Source organism: Salvia miltiorrhiza, chromosome 7 (genome assembly GCF_028751815.1).
Source record: "Salvia miltiorrhiza cultivar Shanhuang (shh) chromosome 7, IMPLAD_Smil_shh, whole genome shotgun sequence".
In the NCBI taxonomy this organism is placed as follows: Eukaryota; Viridiplantae; Streptophyta; class Magnoliopsida; order Lamiales; family Lamiaceae; genus Salvia; species Salvia miltiorrhiza.
The window spans coordinates 50,437,550-50,458,365 of NC_080393.1; the positions used below are offsets into that span (position 1 = coordinate 50,437,550).

At 37.6% G+C, this 20,816-nt stretch overlaps 2 protein-coding genes across 2 annotated transcripts; both read right to left on the reverse strand.

Annotated features, from left to right (window-relative positions):
- Nucleotides 1-292: 292 nt before the first annotated feature.
- LOC130994339 (gamma-gliadin-like) lies at nucleotides 293-1,736 on the reverse strand. Its single transcript, XM_057919387.1, has 2 exons — nucleotides 1,662-1,736; nucleotides 293-955 (listed from the first exon to the last, which is right to left on the reverse strand). Exons 1-2 carry the CDS (start codon nucleotides 1,734-1,736, stop codon nucleotides 293-295), a joined length of 738 nt encoding a protein of 245 aa, XP_057775370.1.
- A 5,809-nt stretch (nucleotides 1,737-7,545) lies between these two features.
- On the reverse strand, nucleotides 7,546-13,262 carry LOC130994658 (protein HOTHEAD-like). The gene is made up of 5 exons (XM_057919720.1): nucleotides 12,855-13,262; nucleotides 11,245-11,886; nucleotides 9,785-10,173; nucleotides 8,437-9,002; nucleotides 7,546-7,716 (listed from the first exon to the last, which is right to left on the reverse strand). Exons 1-5 carry the CDS (start codon nucleotides 12,934-12,936, stop codon nucleotides 7,671-7,673), a joined length of 1,725 nt encoding a protein of 574 aa, XP_057775703.1. The 5' UTR covers nucleotides 12,937-13,262; the 3' UTR covers nucleotides 7,546-7,670.
- Nucleotides 13,263-20,816: the final 7,554 nt, after the last annotated feature.

Consider the following 20,816-nt stretch of genomic DNA (forward strand, 5'->3'; position numbering starts at 1 on the left):
AAGGCATTAAAATGATTCCAGCCCCCAAATCTAACATTCCCGGGGGCTCTTTACCATTTCCCAAGGTAATATTAATCACAAAACTACCTGGGTCTCGTTGCTTGGTCGGTAAGGGTTGTTGCATTATGGAGTTTGCAACCTCGGACACCAAGATTTTCTCGTTGTCCTCGAACCTCCTCTTCTTGGAAGCCAACTCCTTAAAGAACTTCAAGTAAGCTGGGACATTCCTGATCACATCCAGCAAAGGCAAGTTCACATTCACCTTTGCCAACATGTTGTAGAAATCGGTGAATTATTGGTCCAGCTTTTCATTCTTCAATCGGCTTGGGTAAGGGACCGGTGGCTTATATGGCTTGGCAGCCTTGTGGAGCTTCACTTCGGACTCCTTCTCCTTCTCCTCCTCTCTTGGCTGCGGCTGCTTCTGTACTTGCTCCTCCATGTGGGTTTCCTTAGGGGGCTCTTCCACAGGGGCTTCCACTTTATTGTTCACCACCTTTCCACTGCACAAAACAGTGACTGCTTGAGCTTGGTGAGGTTGCAATCCTTGTCCATGGTGCTTCCCTGGTTGTTGCTGCTGTTGCATCTGGTTCAAGGTCCCAGAGAGCTGCCCCTCGGTTGTCTCAAGACGCTTTATTGTGGCGGACTGCGACTCCATGCTCTGTTTGGTCATCTCCATAAAAGATTTCATCGTGTCCTCAAGAGACGAATTCTGCGGTTGAGTTTGCTTCTGAAACTGTTGAGGGGCATGCTGGTATTGTTGCTGCTGCTGAAAATTCCCTTGTTGCATAGGGAACTGCTGATACTGCTGGGGTTGCTGTTGCTGATATGCTTGAGGGTAAGTCTGCTGCTGAGGAAAGGGGAACTGCTGTTGAGGTGGGTAGAATTGTTGCTGGTTCTGATACCCAAATTGCTGAGGAGGTCGGCGGAACTGATTGCCTTGGTTTGATCCTGACCCCTGGCCAGGAGCTTGGTTCCTCCATCCAGAATTCTGCTGAGTTCTCCAACCCGAGTTAGAGCTTTGTTGCCCTTGATTGAACATGGGCCTCTGTTCAAATTGAGGCCTCCCCGGGTAGCCCTGAGCAGCATTGACTTCTGACTGATTTTTGTTGAGAACTCGCGGCGAGTGTGTTGAAAATCTCCTTGAGCTCATCAGCTGTCTTCCGGGCAATGTTGCCCCCTGCTGTACTGTCCACCATAAACTGTGCCGTCTGAATCAATCCGTCATAGAAGAACTGCATCAACATGACGGGTGCTAACTGGTGCTGTGGGCAATGGCGGAGGAGCTCTTGGAATCTCTCCCAAGCCTCGTGGAGAGGCTCGTCAGCTCCTTGTATGAAGTTCATTATTCGGGTCCTAATCTCTTGTGTCTTGTGATTAGGGTAGTACTTGAGCATGAACTTCTCGCATGCCTCTCCCTATGTGGTGATGGAGTTTGGCGGCAGGGACAGTAACCACGTCCTAGCCCGGTCCTTGAGTGCATAAGGTAAGCACTTAAGTCTCAACTGATCTTCGGTGAGTTCCAGCAGTGGGAAAGTCTGCACTTGAGTGCAGAAGTCACGGATGAACTGCAAGGCATCTTCACTTGGCATCCCATGAAAGAGCGGAAGTAGGTTTGAATCGTTGGGCTTCGGATTATAATTCCAGACTGCCGTGGGAAGCACTATCGCCGAAGTGCTCGTGTTCCCAATAACTGGCCTGGAAAAGTCGCCCATGTACTGTATATTCTGCTCCGCCATGGCTTCGTGGTCAGGGTTGGGACGAACTTCTTCTTCTCCTTCAGAATGCACTGAAAGTGTATCCTCAACGGCTTCCAGGATGGGATTGGAAGCGATTCTCTCTTCACAGTCTTCCTCTCGAAACTGTGATTCCACAAGGTTTCTCAAACTGGACTCGGACTCCTCCTCCAGGCTTGAAAGGATCTCACGAGGTCGATGTATGTTGTCGTAGTAAGGTGCAAGCTTTCTCTTCAAGCTTCTGCGTCCTTGCATACACAACACAAACAAACAAATCAAACGCACCGTAGGGAGAAAATAACCGAGTTAAAAGAAAGAAACAAAATAAACACTGAAAACAAATGCAACACAATCAAATGCCTAAAGCCTTCCCCGGCAACGGCGCCAAAATTTGACTCATCCAAAACACCTAGCGGATGGACTCGAATTTATACGAGGTCGTTCTAGGGCAGTAAGGTGACTCAAGTCGTCTCACACGGAAGGCTTAGCAGGGCTTTAATTGAGTTACTCACAAGAAACGGAATGAAAACCTAAACACTCTAATCGGGAAGCTGGGTCTGGCACTATCTCGCTCTTCTAAACACCAAAACATAATTAAAAACGTAGAAATTAAACATTAAACATTAAACCTATCGAACTAGGGTTATAATCTAGTACGCCAAACCGAATGAACATAAACCCGTAAACAACGAATAATCACTACCTAGGCATGAAGACAAGATCAAACATCAAATTCAAAATCAAAACGAACTTTAATAGTTATCTAGAAGGGTTTCTTAACAAACAATCAAAGAGCATTCGCAGCGATCAACAAAGAACAACCAAATACTTAAATTATCAACGATCAACCACGTTATAGAAAATAATCTAAGATCTATCAATCATCAAAAGCATAAACAAATATTGAGACAAACCAAAGGATTCAAATAAACTAAAGAGAATCAAGTGAGTTCTTACAAAACGTACGATCCAAGTAAACTAATCCGATGGAATGTAAATTGACATAAACGGTGATCCAATGAATCCAAGAGCTATTGTTGATGTTTTGAATCTCTAAAAACCAAGGAAAAAGTGTGGAATTCGCCTTAGAGGCTGCTGGGGTCGAGAATAGGTCCAAAAACCCTAAAAATCGGCTTTTATATGGAAGAAAACATAACTGCCAAAATGCCAGGGACGGCGGCCGCCGTGGGACGGCGGCGCCGTAGGCTGCCTTCGCTGATCTCTCTTGAAAATGCACGGCGCGCGCCGTGGGGCCGCGGCCGGCGTCTTGACGGCGGCCGCCGTGAGCTCTGACTCCAAAAACTGCTCCCAAAGATGCTAAAAAGCTTGAAAACTCCCGATTTCTGCACACGACAGTAGTACACCCAAACAGTCATCGAGCACGTGAAAAATAGAGCATAAAGAAACGAAACATGCTCGAATGCACAGCAGAAAAACTCGCAAATACCACCCAAAAACGAGGTAAACAGTCTTCAGTCTTCAGTCCTTCGTTCTTCAGTCTTCAGTCTTCGACACCGCAAGCTAAACTAGAAACGAACTCTAACACTTGAGTTCAAAGAGATTCTAGTCTATTACAATTAAGTCCTATGAATTTTGGTATCATCAAAACAAGGGTTAGGATATTCCACAAGGTTCCCAACAGTTGGAAGGAGGGGGAGAGTTAGTCGGAGAAGCTAGCGGAGAGGGAGAAGGGGAAGGGGAGAAGTCAGGCTGGGCGATGGAGGTAGAGGCCATGATCATAAAAACTTAAAAAGAGAGAAGAAAAACTAGGGTTCCACGCTCAATCAGAGCACCAACAATTCTCAAAATCACTCTACACTAAACACAAATATCGGGAGAGGAGGATACGCGAGTTACCTAAGTCAAAGAAAGATCGACGGTAAAGACTGGAACGGAAGGGTTGTGAGATATACGCCGGAATTGAGATCGGGGAATCGCCGGAAATCGCAGTCGAAAGGGTTCGGAGAAAATTGGAGAAGGTGAATAGTGGAGAGTAAAAATTTGAACCGTCTAAGTATAACGTACGCGGGCAACTACCAACACGCGGGATGAGTGATACGTAGCATCAGGGAAATAATCAACGGTCAAGAATTCCTACGGAGAGACGAAAAGACGCGAAGGTTAAAAAGTAACCTCGAAATATGGGAAAGTACACTGTGAAAGGACGGGCAGTTAATGCGAATGACGTCAGCCACGCCGGTGATTACTCTGACTAGATTACTCTGCTCCAGAGCGAACTAGTCAGACCAGAGGGGGGAGTAGCTGATGAGGAGTAATATGTGCAGAACAGAGGAATGAGTTTTATCGGAGGAACGGATCTCGCCAGAGGAACGGGGTGTCGCCAGAGAAATGGCCTCTGTCAGAGGAACCATGTTCGCCAGAGAAGTGGCCCGTGTCAGAGGAATGGCTACCGCCAGAGAAATCACCGAAAGAGCAGAGAAGTCTCTTACTCGGGAGCAAATTTACTATTATGCCCTCGACCATGCGAGGCGCATGCTTTAGCATTAATTTTACCATTATGCCCCTGACCATGCGAGATGCGTGCTCCAATGATGAAATTACCCTTTTACCCTTAACGTGTAATCTATAAATAGCCCTTAGCATGCACTTTGTAAACTTACGCTTTCAATACTTTTACTACGGCAGCAATCTTTTCTCGTGCTCTCAACAATCTAGCAATCTCTTCTCATTTTTTCGATCAATCTCTAGGTAAAATCTATAACTCACCGATAATTCACCGAACAACGGTCACCATTCATTCATACATCACCACGACGCAATATCGATAGTGCTAGTCCTCACGACTACCACTGATTCGATTTTTCATCCTCACCTTCTCTTTCCTCCATGTATGTCGAGGCGCGTTTTGATCTACTTCTTTCATCAAAGCCTCGCCACGCATTTCCTTCGCTTCTCCTCCCCACTTCTCGCACTCCTCTAATTCTACTCTTCTCATCTGTCTATTCGCCCTCCGGATTGTATGCATAGCTACATCTCATGTTTATCTCTAACATGCTATGCATACTTTCCTTTCCTACACCCTGCTCTTCTCCATCTCTCCGTCTCCATCACTTCTCTGTCTCCCTTCTCATCTCTCCACCTCTCCACTGGCATCCTCTTCTTTTTGCATCTCGGGATCTCTTCTGCTTTTCAAGTTCTCCCACGAGTGCTTGAGAATCGGAGTTGAAGTCCCATCCAATCATAGCTTCCATCATCAGCTCTCTTTTTTATGTTGCCAAAAAGGGGAAAAGTCAGAAGTCAGAGAGAAACCTTCCCTAAGGTTGCTCCTATCCCTTCTTTCTTGACTGAAGATGAGACAGCAAGGATCACCAGAAGTTGTAAGGACGACGTTCCAGTAAAGACCTCAACTCAACGGAAAACAAGTGAGAGTGGAACAAGCTTAGGAACATGAAGACACGAAGACAGAAGATGAAGATCAAGAAGTTCAAAGGCGCAGCCAAGCAGACTGCTGGAGTCCATGGGTTTCCCATGTTGTTTTTGTTTTTACTTTTTACTCCTATGTAAGTCTCGCTATGTACCTCGACTGATGGCTTATCAGTCCATTATTAATAAAAAAAACTTCTTTTTTATCTCAACCTGAAGACAATGACTTTTTGTCCAGGCTCTGATTATGTTTTTCTGTCTTCTCCTGTTCTGTTTTAGAACTGTTTCGTTCTTAACTCTAAGTACAAGTTTTTAGGTTCTGTTGTTAAGGGGGAACTGTTTTCACCCCAGTTTTAGAACTTGTGCTGTGAGTTCAGTCTTATTGTTGTCTAGAACTGCTGTATGGTCTTGGCATCATCAAAAAGGGGGAAATTGTTGGGAACCTTGTGGAATATCCTAATCCTTGTTTTGATGATACCAAAATTCATAGGTCTTAATTGTAATAGACTAGAACAGTTTTGAACTCAAGTGTTAGAGTTCGTTTCTAGTTTAATATGCGGTTCTGAAGACTGAAGACTGAAGGACGAATGACTGAAGACTGAAGATACCAACTGAAGTATCAGTTGAAGAATCAGTTTGGAACTGATTACTTAATGCGTGCCACAGACTGATACTAAAGTCAAGTATCAGTTGATCATTCTTCCTCGGACTGATTTTCCAACGTTCAAAGGAAGCCATGTACTCACAAGAGTACAACCGCATTAAATGCAGAGATCTCAGGATCTTATCTCTGCAGAGGTCGTTCCTATTTGGTGGTTACTTTATCAGAGACGTCACATCTCCTGTCCCTCAAGAGAGCCGTTTCCACCAGACAAGGAACCTCGAAGATTGAAGCCTCAGCCCAAATTCGAATTGCTCTCCAACGGAAGAAATCTTGAGGACGTTCTACGCCAACGGATCTATTCAAGAGTTCTCCTACAAATAGCGCTCGAGGATCACTTCAACCTTCACCGATTCAACGACATAAGCTGAAGCTCTGCCGAAATTGCTACTCAGCCTAAAGCTTAACCTCCCCAAAGCTTGAATCGAAGAAGAGAATTCCAAAGCCAAAATCAGTCACTGCTGATTACATACATTCTCTTAGACCTTAGGCAAACCTCTGTTTACCCAGAAGCCAAGGTCAAACTTGCTACAAAGAACTTGTTCTTTGCAGTATAATTGGCACTCGTTCAAACCTCCTTTCCAAAAGAAAGATTTGAGTGTTTTGAGTGATTCGGAGTTCAGAAGGGTTATCTGACTCTGAGAGTCTTAGCGCGGGTTGTGCTAAGCAAGAGAAATCCGACGTGAGTGAAGCGTGGGTACTGAAGAAGGGTTTTCTTCAATGGTACGGTTGTGTGCATCCGGCAAGCACACGGTTTGGTTTGCAGTGCACATGTTAAGCACTTGCAGAGTGGATTGTTGGTCTGATCAACCGACCGTGGATGTACGAAAGGGTTTTTCCGAACCACGTAAAAGTCTCTGTGTTGTTGACAGCTTTCAGTTTTACATTCCTACTTGTGTTGTTTCAATTGATAAACTGAATACTGATTAACTGCAAAGAGAAACCTAAGACCAACAATGTGCTCAACCGAGGCTATTGCGAAACTAAGTTTAATTTCCGCTGCGTATGATATCAGTCTGACTGATCTATCTTTTGATAAGTCAGGAAGAGTGTTATCATCTCTGTTTTAGCAAACTCGACTGAAGCCCATAAGTGCATCAGTTAAGTTCTAGTAACTTAACTGATAACTCCTTACTGAAGAGCGTTCAGTATCAGTCGTCAACCCTGTTTGGTCAAAACTGTTTTCAGTCAACAGGTGTCTTTGTTTGCGTGTAAAGTTTCGTTTTGATCTCTATCTTGAGATCCCTCTGATTGAGGAATTAGTAAAAATAGCCCATAGGTGTATCCCCCTGGGACCTCATTACAACAATAATTAGTAAACATACAATGAAATCGAAATGGGTACAACACACCACATATGATATAAATTAGAATTGGTACAACTCAAAATACCAAACAACTTTAATTGGTTTGTAATTTCTATTTTATTTATAATTAACCATGCATATTTTGATTAAAAATAATATAAAATAATGTTATGGTTGAATGATTGGAGTGATAATTAATAGGAAATCATTAAAAATATATATAGTTGGATTGAAATAAATATTGATAATATGAAACAAAGAAAAAATAATTAATATTAAAAAGATTAAATAATTGAGTGGTTAAAGTGATTAATGATGATAACCATAGCACTAATTAATACTCCATTCGAACCAGCTAGCCAATATATTGCTATATCGTTGCACGTACCACGCACACGAGTTAATAAATTACTAATAAAAACGTTAATTTAGAATTTGATTTGCATTTGAGGATTATGGATTAATGAAGCTATGGATTCATTTAATTATTGCATTTAAAAAAAAGTATAACCACTGTCGTCCATCATCCAAATACACTCTTATGTTCAACAACCCACAAGGTTGAGAAAAACAATTCTTGAGCAATCATGAATTTCCCAATCGCTCCTGCAGAATCTTCACTCCCATATACCTATATATCACAAACAAAATGTTCATTGATTGTGAATCAAGGATATAGTACTTTAATTAAGTTAAAACATGATTAATTTTTATCTTTTTTATTTATAATTTTTTTATCTTTACAATAGTAAAATAAATATTTTAATATTATATATATATACACACACACATATATGTGGTTCAAATAAAAACCTTCTTATTATAAGAACTGCAATAACTTATCCATCCAGTGCAGTAAATTGTGCGCGTTGCGCAACAGAGTAACTTTGCGTACTCAACAAAATATCACTCACGAATTTATATGGTATACAACGCGAAATTAATTTAGTGCACAATGTATAATTTACTGCACTTAACGTATAAGTTAATACAGTTCTCACTTCTCAGAATAAGAACGTCGTTATTTGAACTCTAAGTGAGAATCACATCTTTTGGTGAGGATGAAGAACCATTAACAAACACATAAAATACATGAACAATAGATAGTCAGGTCATGCATGAACAATTATAATACATAAAATACATTAACAAGAGATGGTCGGATCTTGTATGCATTGACTGTCCATGATCTTACTTTCTCTTGTTTATGTATTTTATTTATTTATTCATAGTTCTCCGTTCTCACGAAAAGATGCGGTTCTCACCTGATCTTTTACCTATATATATATTGAATGAATATGCAAAACTTATGATGCATGCATGTTGAAAATGGAAGTATATACACACTTACCTCCCAAGCATCATAACAGTGGCTTGAGGGTTGGTTCCGGGAGAGTCATGAAAGGTGGATCCATCAACGACACGCAAACCGTCAATTCCAATAACCCGATAATCGGAGTCAACAACGGACCCCGTGCGGCATCCGCCGTGGTAGTGCCAAATGGTCATGACGGTGTCCCTGCAGAACTGCTCGAGGGAGGTGGAGACATTGGCGTGGTGGGGTAGGAGGTTGACGGGCGCGTTGGCGCTCATGTTGAGGAGGAGCGGGAGGGAGAGGTAGTCGTATCTGAAGGCCGCCATGGGCCGCGACTGGATCACCCTCTCGATCACCCTGAGGCCCTCCACGCATCTGTGGAGGTCCTCGGGGTGTTGGAAGTAGTTGAATGTGACGGAAGGGTTGTCGTTAGGGTTCGTGTTTACGAGGCGGAGGTGGCCTTGGGAGAGGGGGCCTCGTATCTTCTCCAGAATGAATCCACCGTTGAAAACTATGGGGTTTAGGGCTTCCATGGCTGTTATTGCTGCTGCTAGGGCTTCTGGGGTCCTTTGCTTTGGTGGCACACTTGAGAGCTGACCAATCTGCCATCAACATGATCAATCAACAATTTAATTAATTCACAAATTTATAGATGAATTGATTTGGTATAGTTAGTTAGTAGTTAGTACGTTGTATGATATAGGGACACATCGCACATGCATGTGCGCCCAACCACTTATAGTTAATGTGAGTACACTATGAAATTGTTTATTGCTTGTTTGTTTGAAGTAGAACTTTTAAGTATTTTGGAATGGACTTTATCATATGTAAAGGGCCCTCTTTAATTAGATTTTTTTTTTTTTGCATCGAATCAACCAACTAATACTTTAGATAGATCATTTTTAAAAAAAAAAAAAAATACTTCAGATAGATCGAAAATCGATATCTACCCTAAAAAACCACACCAGACCGATCGTAAGTTATTTTTCGGTTGATTTTTCAGTCCGTTGATTTTTTAGTCCGATTCAATTCATACACACCCCTAGAAAGTTACTATATGCATTAGCTAGGTTTAAATTGAAATTCTAAAATATTCCCTAACATCCACTAAAATTGGCTTGTATTTTATTTTGGACTGTCACACTATAAGTGACTTATTTGGATAAATGATAAAATTCAATCCTTGAAAAAGTATAAGTCCTACTATTTTTGTATGCCCAATAGTTCTGTGTCACCTATAGTGGGACGGGGGAAGTAATTTTGTAAATTTTATAATATTAAAATAAATTTGTTTAGTTTTTGAAATATATTTTATGTAGCATGTACGTGAAACTCAAAATACCCACTCAAGAGATTTTAGTGGATTTTTAAAAAATAGACATACCCTCGGAGAGAAGAGTCCAAAGTCTCTTGTGGCGGAGCCGCCAGCGAAGTTTTCTCCGCTGGCGGCTTCGATATAACTCCCGTAGCGGGTAATGCCGACGACCTGAATCAACGACACCTCCACAGGATTCGGCGACGGAATGAAAATTGCATTCATTGGGTTGTCCGCCATGCCTTGGCCCACCAAAGGCTGGTCCAAAACTAGTGTTATGTTATGGGCCTTGATCTGGTCCAATGGGCCCACCCCACTCAGCATTAGAAGCTGTGGGCTTCCAAGGGCCCCTGCTGATAATATAACCTCATTTTTCTCTCCATCTTTTAAGTATGCTTTGTGCTTCTTTCCAGAAACGTCTCTAAATATTACCCCATGAGCTAACGGCCTCTTCTTCCCTGTTATAATATAAAATAAAAAAATAAAATAAATCATTAATAACAGTTTGATTTACAATACATATATAGTCCTTGAATTTTCATTTTCATTTGCATTTGCATTTTGAGTTTCACTTTTCTCTATAATTTCCCTATATCAATTATTTGTAAGTGTCTTCGAATTAGTACTTTTACACAATTAGAAAAGCTTTTGCTGCCAACCGTTTTTCACCACTCATTAGTGACTATACAAATTTATTACATTTTCATTATAATATTTAATAAATTAATCGAGTAGTACTTTAGTGGTTGAGTAAATAAAATGTTAAGCATAATCAAGTTTCTAAAAGCTGGTATTATCACCCATATGTAGAAACTATAGGTTTTAATATAGGTTTAATATAGTAATTGAGATGTCATTTTCTTCATAACCAATTAGCACGTCAATTATTCATAATTGTACAAAAAATGGTTAAGTTCTAGCAATTAGGAAAGCTTTTACCACCAACCTTTTCTGACTACTCATTAATTAACTAAACAAATTTATTAATTTATTAATAAATTGAGCATCATCAATTAAAAAAAAGTTGGTATTAATTACCGAAATATGAATTCTTCCGTTCCACAATTTATTATGCCACTAATAAGTATCACTACCGTGCTCCCTCCGTCCATAAAACATTTATCACACTGTGGATAATATAAGTTTTAATAAAATGATTGAATAGAGTAAAAGTCTCACTATAAATATACTTTTAAATTAAGTGATTATAAGTTGATCGGTGGTTATAAATTAGAGCAAGGGTCACATTAATGGTAAAGTTGTATGGACGTTATTATTATAAATGGAAAGTGACAATTTTTTTGTACATATTGAAAAGAAAATTTTGGCAAATTTTTCGTAAATGAAGATAGTAATTATTTATTGTAAAAATAAAATATATTATTATATCATAGACTTAACCTTAATTAATAATAAATTAATCAATCCAAAAACTAAAAAAGAAATATAAAAATAGTTATAACTCCTAAATGAATGAATAAATCCTCTCAAAATTATAGAAAGAGAAAAATGAGGCAGGATTATGATACCTTTGATGCTGAATAGAATTTTATGGACAGAAGCATGCAACATCACCGTGAGGCCCTTAGGGTTAGCATACTGCAAAAGATCCGCCGCCGTGTGCCGCCGCCCCTCGCCGTCGAAGATGGTCCCGCCCACCTTCGTCCCGTTCAAATGGTCATACGTGAAGCCATTGTAAGGATTGACGCCGGCCTCCAGCAATCCGTCTCTCACCGCCGACTGCCACTGCTTCATCGGCGGCTCGAACGCAACCACCTTCTCCACCCACTCGTACGACTCATTCACCAGCCTGCCGTCCCAGCCGGCGGCGGCCACGTAGCCGGCGGCGGCGCGCGTGTAGAAGCCGGCGTTGATGCAGCTGCCGCCGCCCAGGACGCGGGCGCGGGCGTTGATGACGCCGTCTTCGGATATGAAGCGCTGGGCCGGGGACGCCGGGGAGAGGTCGGAGAGGGCCCGCCCGAAGGAGGAGATCTCGGTGATGTTGGGGTTGCCGTAGGGCGAGGGGCCGCGCTCCAGGAGGAGCACGGTGGAGTTTTGGGAGAGCGTGGCGGCGAGGGGGCAGCCGGCGGTGCCGCCGCCGATGATGATGTAGTCGTAGTAGGAGACTGGTGGAGCTGAGCTTGCTTGCTGCATGAAGCTGTAATTTGGAGCTGAATTTTGTTTTTACCACACAAGATCATTTTGTGTTAGAAACTTTCTTTTATTTTGATAGAGTTGTTATAATCGGTCGTGATTGTTTGGCGAAGTTTTAATGAGGCTCGACCCTTTTATGGTCTTTGTGTTTTTAAGATCTTTTTAGATTTTCTTTTTTTTTTTTACTTTTTTTCTCCTATTAAATTTAGTTTATATATAATCGGTCGTGATTCAGTGTTTCATAAAATACATGACTAAAAAAGAGAACGACTTATATATTTTTACACAAAATTTTATCTTTGGAATGATATACTATATAACCCTAATTTTGAGTTTAGTTAGATGTATAATTAATGCTCTCTCGAGAGGAAGTAGTTGGAGATAGCGGTATCTCAGCGGGCATAATTAATAAAAATGGACATATTATAATAGTATATAATATATATATATATATATATTATATATATATATATATATATGGAGATGTTTAAATAAAAACGTAGATTTAAAATAAAAATGAGAGGTCATTCTCAACCCCTTTAACATAATTTAACAAAAATTAATGATTAATGTATCATCTTGATGGATAAATGCATCACTTAAATTCAAATTCTAAATAGTTAATTATACTGCGAATACAATAACTTTACCCACCAATGTCGTTTTCTTAATTCTCATTTCCATATATGAATGAAGATATATAATCAAATTGCAAAATGCTAAAGAAAACATGCATATGGACACGTAGCGTTGGTTTGGAATATAGTAGTAAAACTGAGGTGAAAATATCAATTTGAAATTAATCTTTTAAATCCACTACAACTTCAGCTGGTAAAATTTGATGGACTATGCGCCTACGGAAACGAGCCTCATTCAATGAAGTTTCACTCAAAACAAAATGTAAATAATTACACGCAGAAAATTAGCAATGATGAGAAATCAGAAAATTGAAGGAAAATTAATTACTAGAGTAAAATATTATTACCTTGCTCGGATGAGCAGAAGCCATGAAAGAGAAGAATCTCAGCTAAGGCAACAAAGAACAATCTCCACAGCCAAAAATCCATGAGCTCAAAATCTAAATTTGTAAACTAAAACAAACTTCTTCTTTTGCTCTTCCTTTCTTTTCTTGATTCTTTAACTCGTAAAAACAATTAAATCTCCAAAATGATCAGAGAATAAAATAAAGCTATATAGCTCACTTGATATTATATATATAATGTGTATATATAAGGGTTTGAATTGTTGAATAAGGGGAAGAGCAAAGAATTGAGAGGGCTAGCTAGCTAAAAGTTTGGAGAATGAAAAGAAGGTTGGGATTGAAGATGAGAGCTTAAAAGTAGCAAAATTCAAGAAATATGTACAATTTTTTTGGAGGCATATAAATAGTGACACGCTCACGGCTCACACTCATAAATATTTATGTACCTGAATTAGTGGCAATTAAATTTGTTGGGGGGGGGGGGGGGGGGGGTGTAACGTGTCCCATTCAACTTCTAGAATTATTTTGCTACTCTAGTATGCTTTTGTGTATTTGTGTTGGTACTGAATGTAGTGACTAGTGGAAGTATTACTCTCAATGACCAGAAATTTCGGTTAGGTTATTTATGATATGAAATATTAAGAAATTCGCAAATTATTGTGTGCGATCAACCACATACTATGCGGTTGACCCATATATACACGAATATATACCAGTTTTTGAGATAAAATAGATGAGATGATGCAGTGGTGCAATATATGGTAGACAACAGCGACTCATTTTCCATGACAAAGGCTATGTGTTCAAAACTCCCTTCCCCCCATTCTCTCACTTTTGTGATTTTTTTCCCCTTTTTTTTCCTTTTATTATTATTTTTTTATGTTTTTTTTCGTTTTTAATATTTTTTTCTGGTTTTGTTTCCATTTTTTTATGTTTTTTTTCCTTTTCATGTTTTCTTCATTTTTAGGTTTCTTGCAATTTTTTTTCTTTTTATTTATTCATTTTTAGGTTCCTTTTCTAATCTTCATTCACTATAATACTTTATAGTGAATGAACGTAAATACTTATATTAATATAAGTATACATTTATGCTAACAAATGTATATTCTATGCATATTAAATAACGTAGAAATAAATAAAATATAGAAAAAAATAATCAAGTAATTATTCAAGTAATCATTGTTGTAAGAAAAAATAACTATTAAAATGATGAAAAGTAATATTTCACAAACATTACTTTTTTATGTCAATATTTACTATTTGTCATAATAATAATTACTTTGCACTTTTTAATTAATAATATGTAAAGTAATACTTATTTTCAATGAAAGTAAACATTACGTCTAGAAAATGTAAAACTTATAATGTATGAAAATAGTCATTTATCTGATATTCTAAACTCAATCAATCAAGTGTTTAGGGTTTAGAGTTTAATGTTTAGGGTTTAGAATTTAGTGTTTAGGGTTTAGAAGATATAATACTTTATATTAAATTAAATTAAATCTCCTGATATAATACTTGTGTTTAGGGTTTAGAATTTTGTGCATACAAATGTATATGTTAGGCTTTATAAAAGTAAATATTACCATTAGGGTTTAGTATTCATTATTTAGGATTTAATTAGTATTCAGTGTTTAAGGTTTAGTATTCATTATTTAGGGTTTTATTCAGTGTTTAGGGTTTAGTATTCATTATTTAGGGTTTAGTATTCGATGTTTCGGGTTTACAAAATATTGAATGATAGGAAATACTTATATTGATATAAGTATATATATATATTTGTTCTAATAAATGTATATGTTAGGCTTTATAAAAGTAAATATTACTATTAGGGTTTAGTATTCAAGGTTTATGGTTTAGTATTCAAGGTTTAAGGTTTAGTATTCAGTGTTTAAGGGTTAAGTCTTCAGGATTTAGGTTGTAGAAAATATTGAATGATAAGAAATACTTATATTGACATAAGTATATATTTGTACATACAAATGTATATGTTAGGCTTTATAAAAGTAAATATTACCAATAGGGTTTAGAATTCAAGGTTTAGTGTTTAGTATTCAAGGTTTAAGGTTTAGTATTCAGTGTTAGGGTTTGGTATATTGATTATTTAGGGTTCAGTTTTCAGGATTTAGGTTGTAGAAAATATTGAATGATAAGAAATACTTATATTGACATAAGTATACATTTGTGCATACAAATGTATATCTTAGGATAATAAAAGTAAATATTACCCTTAGGGGTTTAGTATTCATTATTTAGGGGTTTAGTATTTATTATTTAGGATTTAATTAGTATTCAGTGTTTAGGATTTAGTATTCATAATTACATTTATTAACGTAAATTATACTCTTGATAATTACAATTTTATTCGTTAGAACTTGTAATTTTGTATATTTGGTCAAGTAATCATTGTCGTAAGGAAAAGTAATTATTGATATGATGAAATGTAATGTTTATAAATTATTAAATTTGTTTACGATATTATTTTCATTCATAGGAACAAATGTATATCTTTTGTTTATCAAAAGTAAATATTCCTATAAGAGTTTAGGGTTTAATTTTCAGGGTTTGGGGTTTAGAAAATATAATACTTTGTATTGAATGAATACATTTGTGCTAACAAATGTATATCTTATGTTTATTAAACGTATATATTTCTATTATGGTTTAGGGTTTAATGTTCAGGGTTTAAGGTTTAGAAAATGTAATACTTTATATTGAATTAAGTTAAATATTTATATTAACATAAATATACATTTGTGCGAACAAATGTATATCTTATGCTTATTAAAAGTAAATATTCCTATTAGGATTCATGATTTAGTGTTCAGGATTTAGCATTCAAGGTTTAGGGTTTAGTGTTCAGGATTTAGGGTTTAAAAAATATAAGTAGTACTTTATATTGAATAAAAGTAAATACTTATATTAACATAAGTATACATTCGTGCTAACAAATGTATATTTTATACTTATTAAAAGTATTTTATTTACGAAAATTATTATTTTTACTCACAAAATATTATAATTTGAATTATTTGGTTAAGTAATTGTAGTTTTAATAAAAAATAATCATTGATGTGAATAAAGATAATATTAAAAAAATAAAGAAAATAGAAAAAAAAAAGTGTTGAAAATAAAAAATTAAACAGATTAATAGAAGAAAATAAAAGAGCTAACAAAAAGAAAGGAAAAAAGCAAAAACTGAAAACACAAAAAAGTTGAAAAAAAAGGCAAAAATACTGAAGAAAAAAAAAGCAAAAATGAAAAAGCAAAAAAAAATCGAAAAAGGAACCAAAAAAATGAAAAAGTAAAAAATGGGGGAAAAGGGGTTTGAACCCTTGACATTCAAGATAAAAAGGTCACACTCAGCCACTACACCGCGCAATTATTTTGTCTATATTCACGAAACGTTAATATATAAAATTTGATGGGATTGACCACCGCATCCCATGCGGTTGACTAGGAATGGCAGTGGATCTTGGATCCGGTCCAGATCCGTTACGGATCTGGATCTCAATTTTTTGGACCCGACGGATCTGGATCTGGATCTGGATCTCAGTTTTGAAAACGGATCTGGATCTGGATCTTGAAATTTTAGATCCGGATCCGGCCCAGATCTGACCCGTGGTCCGTTTTATTTTATATATATTTTTTATATTTTATATTTAGTTTACTAATAATATTAACTAAATTAAAAATAATAAATAAATTATATTCACTGATCAAAAAAAAAAAAAAAAAAATAAATAAATTATATTCAAAAGAATAAAAACTAAAAGTAATTAGATAAAAGTATTTTGTGTTATATTTTTCATGATGGAAATTAAATGTTGTTGATTTTGTGAAAATTTTTTAATTTAATATAAAAATAGTAGATCCATGGATCTGGACCCGTGGACCCGCGGATCTGACGGATCTGAATTTGGATCCAAAATTTTCAAATCCACGGATCTGGATCTGGATATGGTATATGAAAACGGATCTGGATCTGGATCTGGTATTGGCCAGACCCGGTCCAGATCCGGCCCGTTGCCATCCCTACGGTTGACCGCATGCAAGACCATCTCTAAGAAATTAATTATGTTTAACTAGAAACTAATTTCAGGTCTTGCTCGAAATTCTGGCTGGAAGCGTAAAAAGTGGATTAAATTGTCAATTAATGTTCAAACTTTCACTGATTTAATAAAATTTGAAACTTTGTAATAATGTTATGATCGCCTTTTTATATTGAAAGTGTTGCTTCGTAGGAATCAAATGTTGTGCACTGTGTTTAGGAGACACACAAGTGCACACAGAGTATAAAGCAACAGAATTAAAATAAAAACGAGGACACAAGGATGAAAATTTTTTCTACAAGTTATAAATTATAACTTGTAGAAGCCCTATGACAAAACTTTACTAAAACTGAGAATGATTTACACTCACATTCAATATCTTTACAAAGACTTAGGTATTGAACAAATAACACTCTCACACAAAAGAACAAAACTCGGTTCAAGAGCTAAACTCTGAAACCTTACAAAACAACGAGTGTTGAACACAATATTATCTAAACACCCAACATAACACGTGTACACAGACAACCTGTTTCTCTCTAAAGTTCCACTGATTATGAGGACTCTCTCTTGGCTTTTATAGACGTCCTATCTTGCTCTCCAAACTTTAAAAAAGTGCTGAAAGTGTTGGATGAAGTGGTTGGATAGGGTGTCCTTGTTTGTAGGAACAATTGTAGTTGGTTAGGGTTTCACCAACTCTCTTCCACAACTCACGTCTACCACTTTCTTCCTCTCTCTCCTTTACTCCTTCAACTCTTCCTTAATTATAGGAGTCTTCCAACTCCTTTAACTCCACGTTGAAACCTACACACAAAAAGTGAAGAACGTAAAACAAACAAAATAGCATATCCCAAGTAAATAGGAAAGTTATTATAGAGTTAAATAAAAACTCCAACAAACTCCCAATTTTTGCCTTTCTTCACAAAACCACAAAATACAAAGATCTACAAAAAATCTCCCCCTAAGTATATGAACTCCCCCTGCATTTATGCTCCCTCAAAAATAACAAAAAAAGTATGAAGACATTCATCCAACACAACATCACTCCTCTATATGCTCAACATCACCCTCAGCAACTGCCCACATCTACTCTCCTCTTTTTGGGAAGAAAGTAATTCTTGTATCTCCTATTTATACCCGCCAAACATGCCATGTTGTCTGAGCGAGCTTTCCAGGATGTTTGTTCCACGTCTTCCACCCATTGCAGCAATAAGTTCAGGGCTGAGGCTGACATTGTGACCATCACATCAATTGAGACCTTTTCACTAACCGAGGTGTAGAGAGATTTGATAGATGATGATGATGCGTGCATATGCAGAGCAATAAATATAAGGAAAAATCATATCCAACGTTCAAAAATCAAATCTTATAGATAATCTTTCACCAAAAATTCGAAAATCATAAGTAGGGTTTTGAGGGATCAAGATAAAGATAAACATGAACCAAATCTATCAAGATATGCTACCAAATTCACAAAAAAAAAAAAACGTGGATAGAGAGAGATCCAAAAAAATTCAGATTACAAACCGCTTCCAAACCCTAATTTCCTCTCTCATCACCCACCACCGTCGGCGCCTGTCGCCGCCCCCTAATATTCACACACACAGAGAGGAACACTGCGACATCGGCAGCTTACAGAGCCCAGTGTAGTAGCCCGCTCTTTTATTATATTTAAATCCAGGAATACGATAATTATTATTTCATCTTTCAGTAAATCAAGCCCAGTAATTATTTATGATTTAAATTCAGCTTATGACACTGGATTATATTCAATTAAGCAGGATTATTATTTTATTACCAAGTCAGTAGCTTCGCGTAAATAAAACCGCGATGAGAATTATTGAGTAAACCAATAATTATTCATTTCAGAGTCAAAACTGATTTAGCTAAGTCATGTTATTTATTAATCACAATAGAATTATTTTTCTATTTTTATTATTATTTCTTGAGTCGTGAATTTATTCCGGTTTATGAAGAATTAAATCTACGGATTTAATTTAGAATTTATTCTAGCTAAGAAAGGAAGCAGATATCGAGTAGTTTCATAAACACGCGATATTAACAAAACCCGGTAGTTGGATTTTATTTAAAAAAAAAAATGCAATACAATATTACAGATATAGAAATTCCAAGACAAGAATTATTGCTTCTGTTTATACTTCACTTTACAAACCCCTATTTTTCTATCTATCTACCAACACTTAAAAAAAGGAATAGTGTATGTGTGTGCAAAAATCTGCAGCTATTCCTTCAGCATGCTCAGCCATCTATTCTGGACATTTTTTTGACTCCAGCTCCACGCCTATGTAATACTCTTTTTGACTCCAGCTCCAGCAGCATATTTGCACCATTTTTGACTAGCACAAGTGTGCATTTCACACCCGAATACCTTCATTTGGTTTCAGATTTCAACAAAGCAAATCTCAGTTTTCAACAGCAAATCTCATTTTTTTCAAAGATACAGCCGCAGCAAATCTTATTTGTTCAGGCGCAGCCGATTTTCACTCACAAAAATTCCACATTCATAAATCCCATTGTCGCAGCAATTCGCCTATAAATTAACTCAAACGAATCAGTTTTAAAACCACAACCTTCAATTGCTAATTCTAAAATACGGAGTGTTCGTTTTGAGTTCCAAACTTCAGCAGAACAAGGTATATATTAATCTCAAAGTTCTTCAACTTCATTCCTTATACAAGTGTTTATGTTCAATAGAATTCATTAGCAAGCAATATATCATTTTACAATTTACAGTATTTGCATACGCATCAAACCTTTGCAAGAAATCAGAAATAGAACCTCTATATAACTAAACTAGAGTACAGAAAAATCAAGTTTTGATTCCATAATCAAATCTTTACACAAACTTGAGTTTTATGTAAAACTTTTTCAAATCTACAAACCTATCGAAGAGAGATAAAACGAGAGGGAGGCAATGACGAACTGCCGAGACCTTCGCTACGACGAACGGCAACTCCGGGAGTCGGCTTTGGGCGAGGCAGCGGCAGCCGATGGCGGCGGCACCAAACGGCGAGATGGCCTCTGTCGGCGGCAGCAGCTGTTCTGCCATCTCTCGCCGACTCGACGAACAGCAGCAGTCGGCGGACTCCAGCGGCTCACTCCAGCGGCTCCCAGTCGACGGTGCTCGCCGGAATCCAGTTGCAGCGGCGGTGGATTCCTCGGCTGGATACAGATCGAGAGAGAACCGAAGGGAGCGTTTGATTTAGGAGAGATTAGAGCGAGATTGAGGAAGAGAGAAGGAGGCGCCGGACCTCGGCGCGATAGAGGCTGATTCGCCGGATTTCGGAGCTCTGCAACTCCAGGCCGCGACTCCGGGAACAGCAGCAGTCGGCGGCGAATTCCTCGGCGACGGCTGGAACGTCCAGAGGGCGGAGCGGCGATGATTTCAGCCTCGCCGGAACCGTTGGCGGTGGAACTCGTGAGGAGGCGGCTGGATCGAGCGAGAGAGAGAGATGTTGAGCAGCGTTCGTTTCTTGAGAATTTAGAGAGAGATTCAATCTTGATAATTGAGAGAAAGAGAGAGTGTTCAGCTTTAAAAAAAAAAAGAGAGAGAAACCGATATTATTGAGAGAGAAAAGCATTCTACTTTAGTAAAGATAGAGAGTGAGAACCAACTGTTTTGAGAAAAAAAAGAGAGAGATTCGGTCTTTGAGTTGAAAAAAAAGAGAGAGAGAACGTGTCCTGCTTGGAGAGAAAGAGATAACCGAGAATTAGTGGGAGAATGGGCTTTGATTATTTTCAGTATGGGCTTTTCTTTTAATTTATTTTGGGCCTCACCTTTTAATTGATAATGGGCTGTATTTAATTAGTGTGGGCTAGAGTTAATTTTTATTTGGACTGCTATTATTATTTTGGCTTAAAATCAGGCCCAATTTAAGGGTAGTTTAGATTA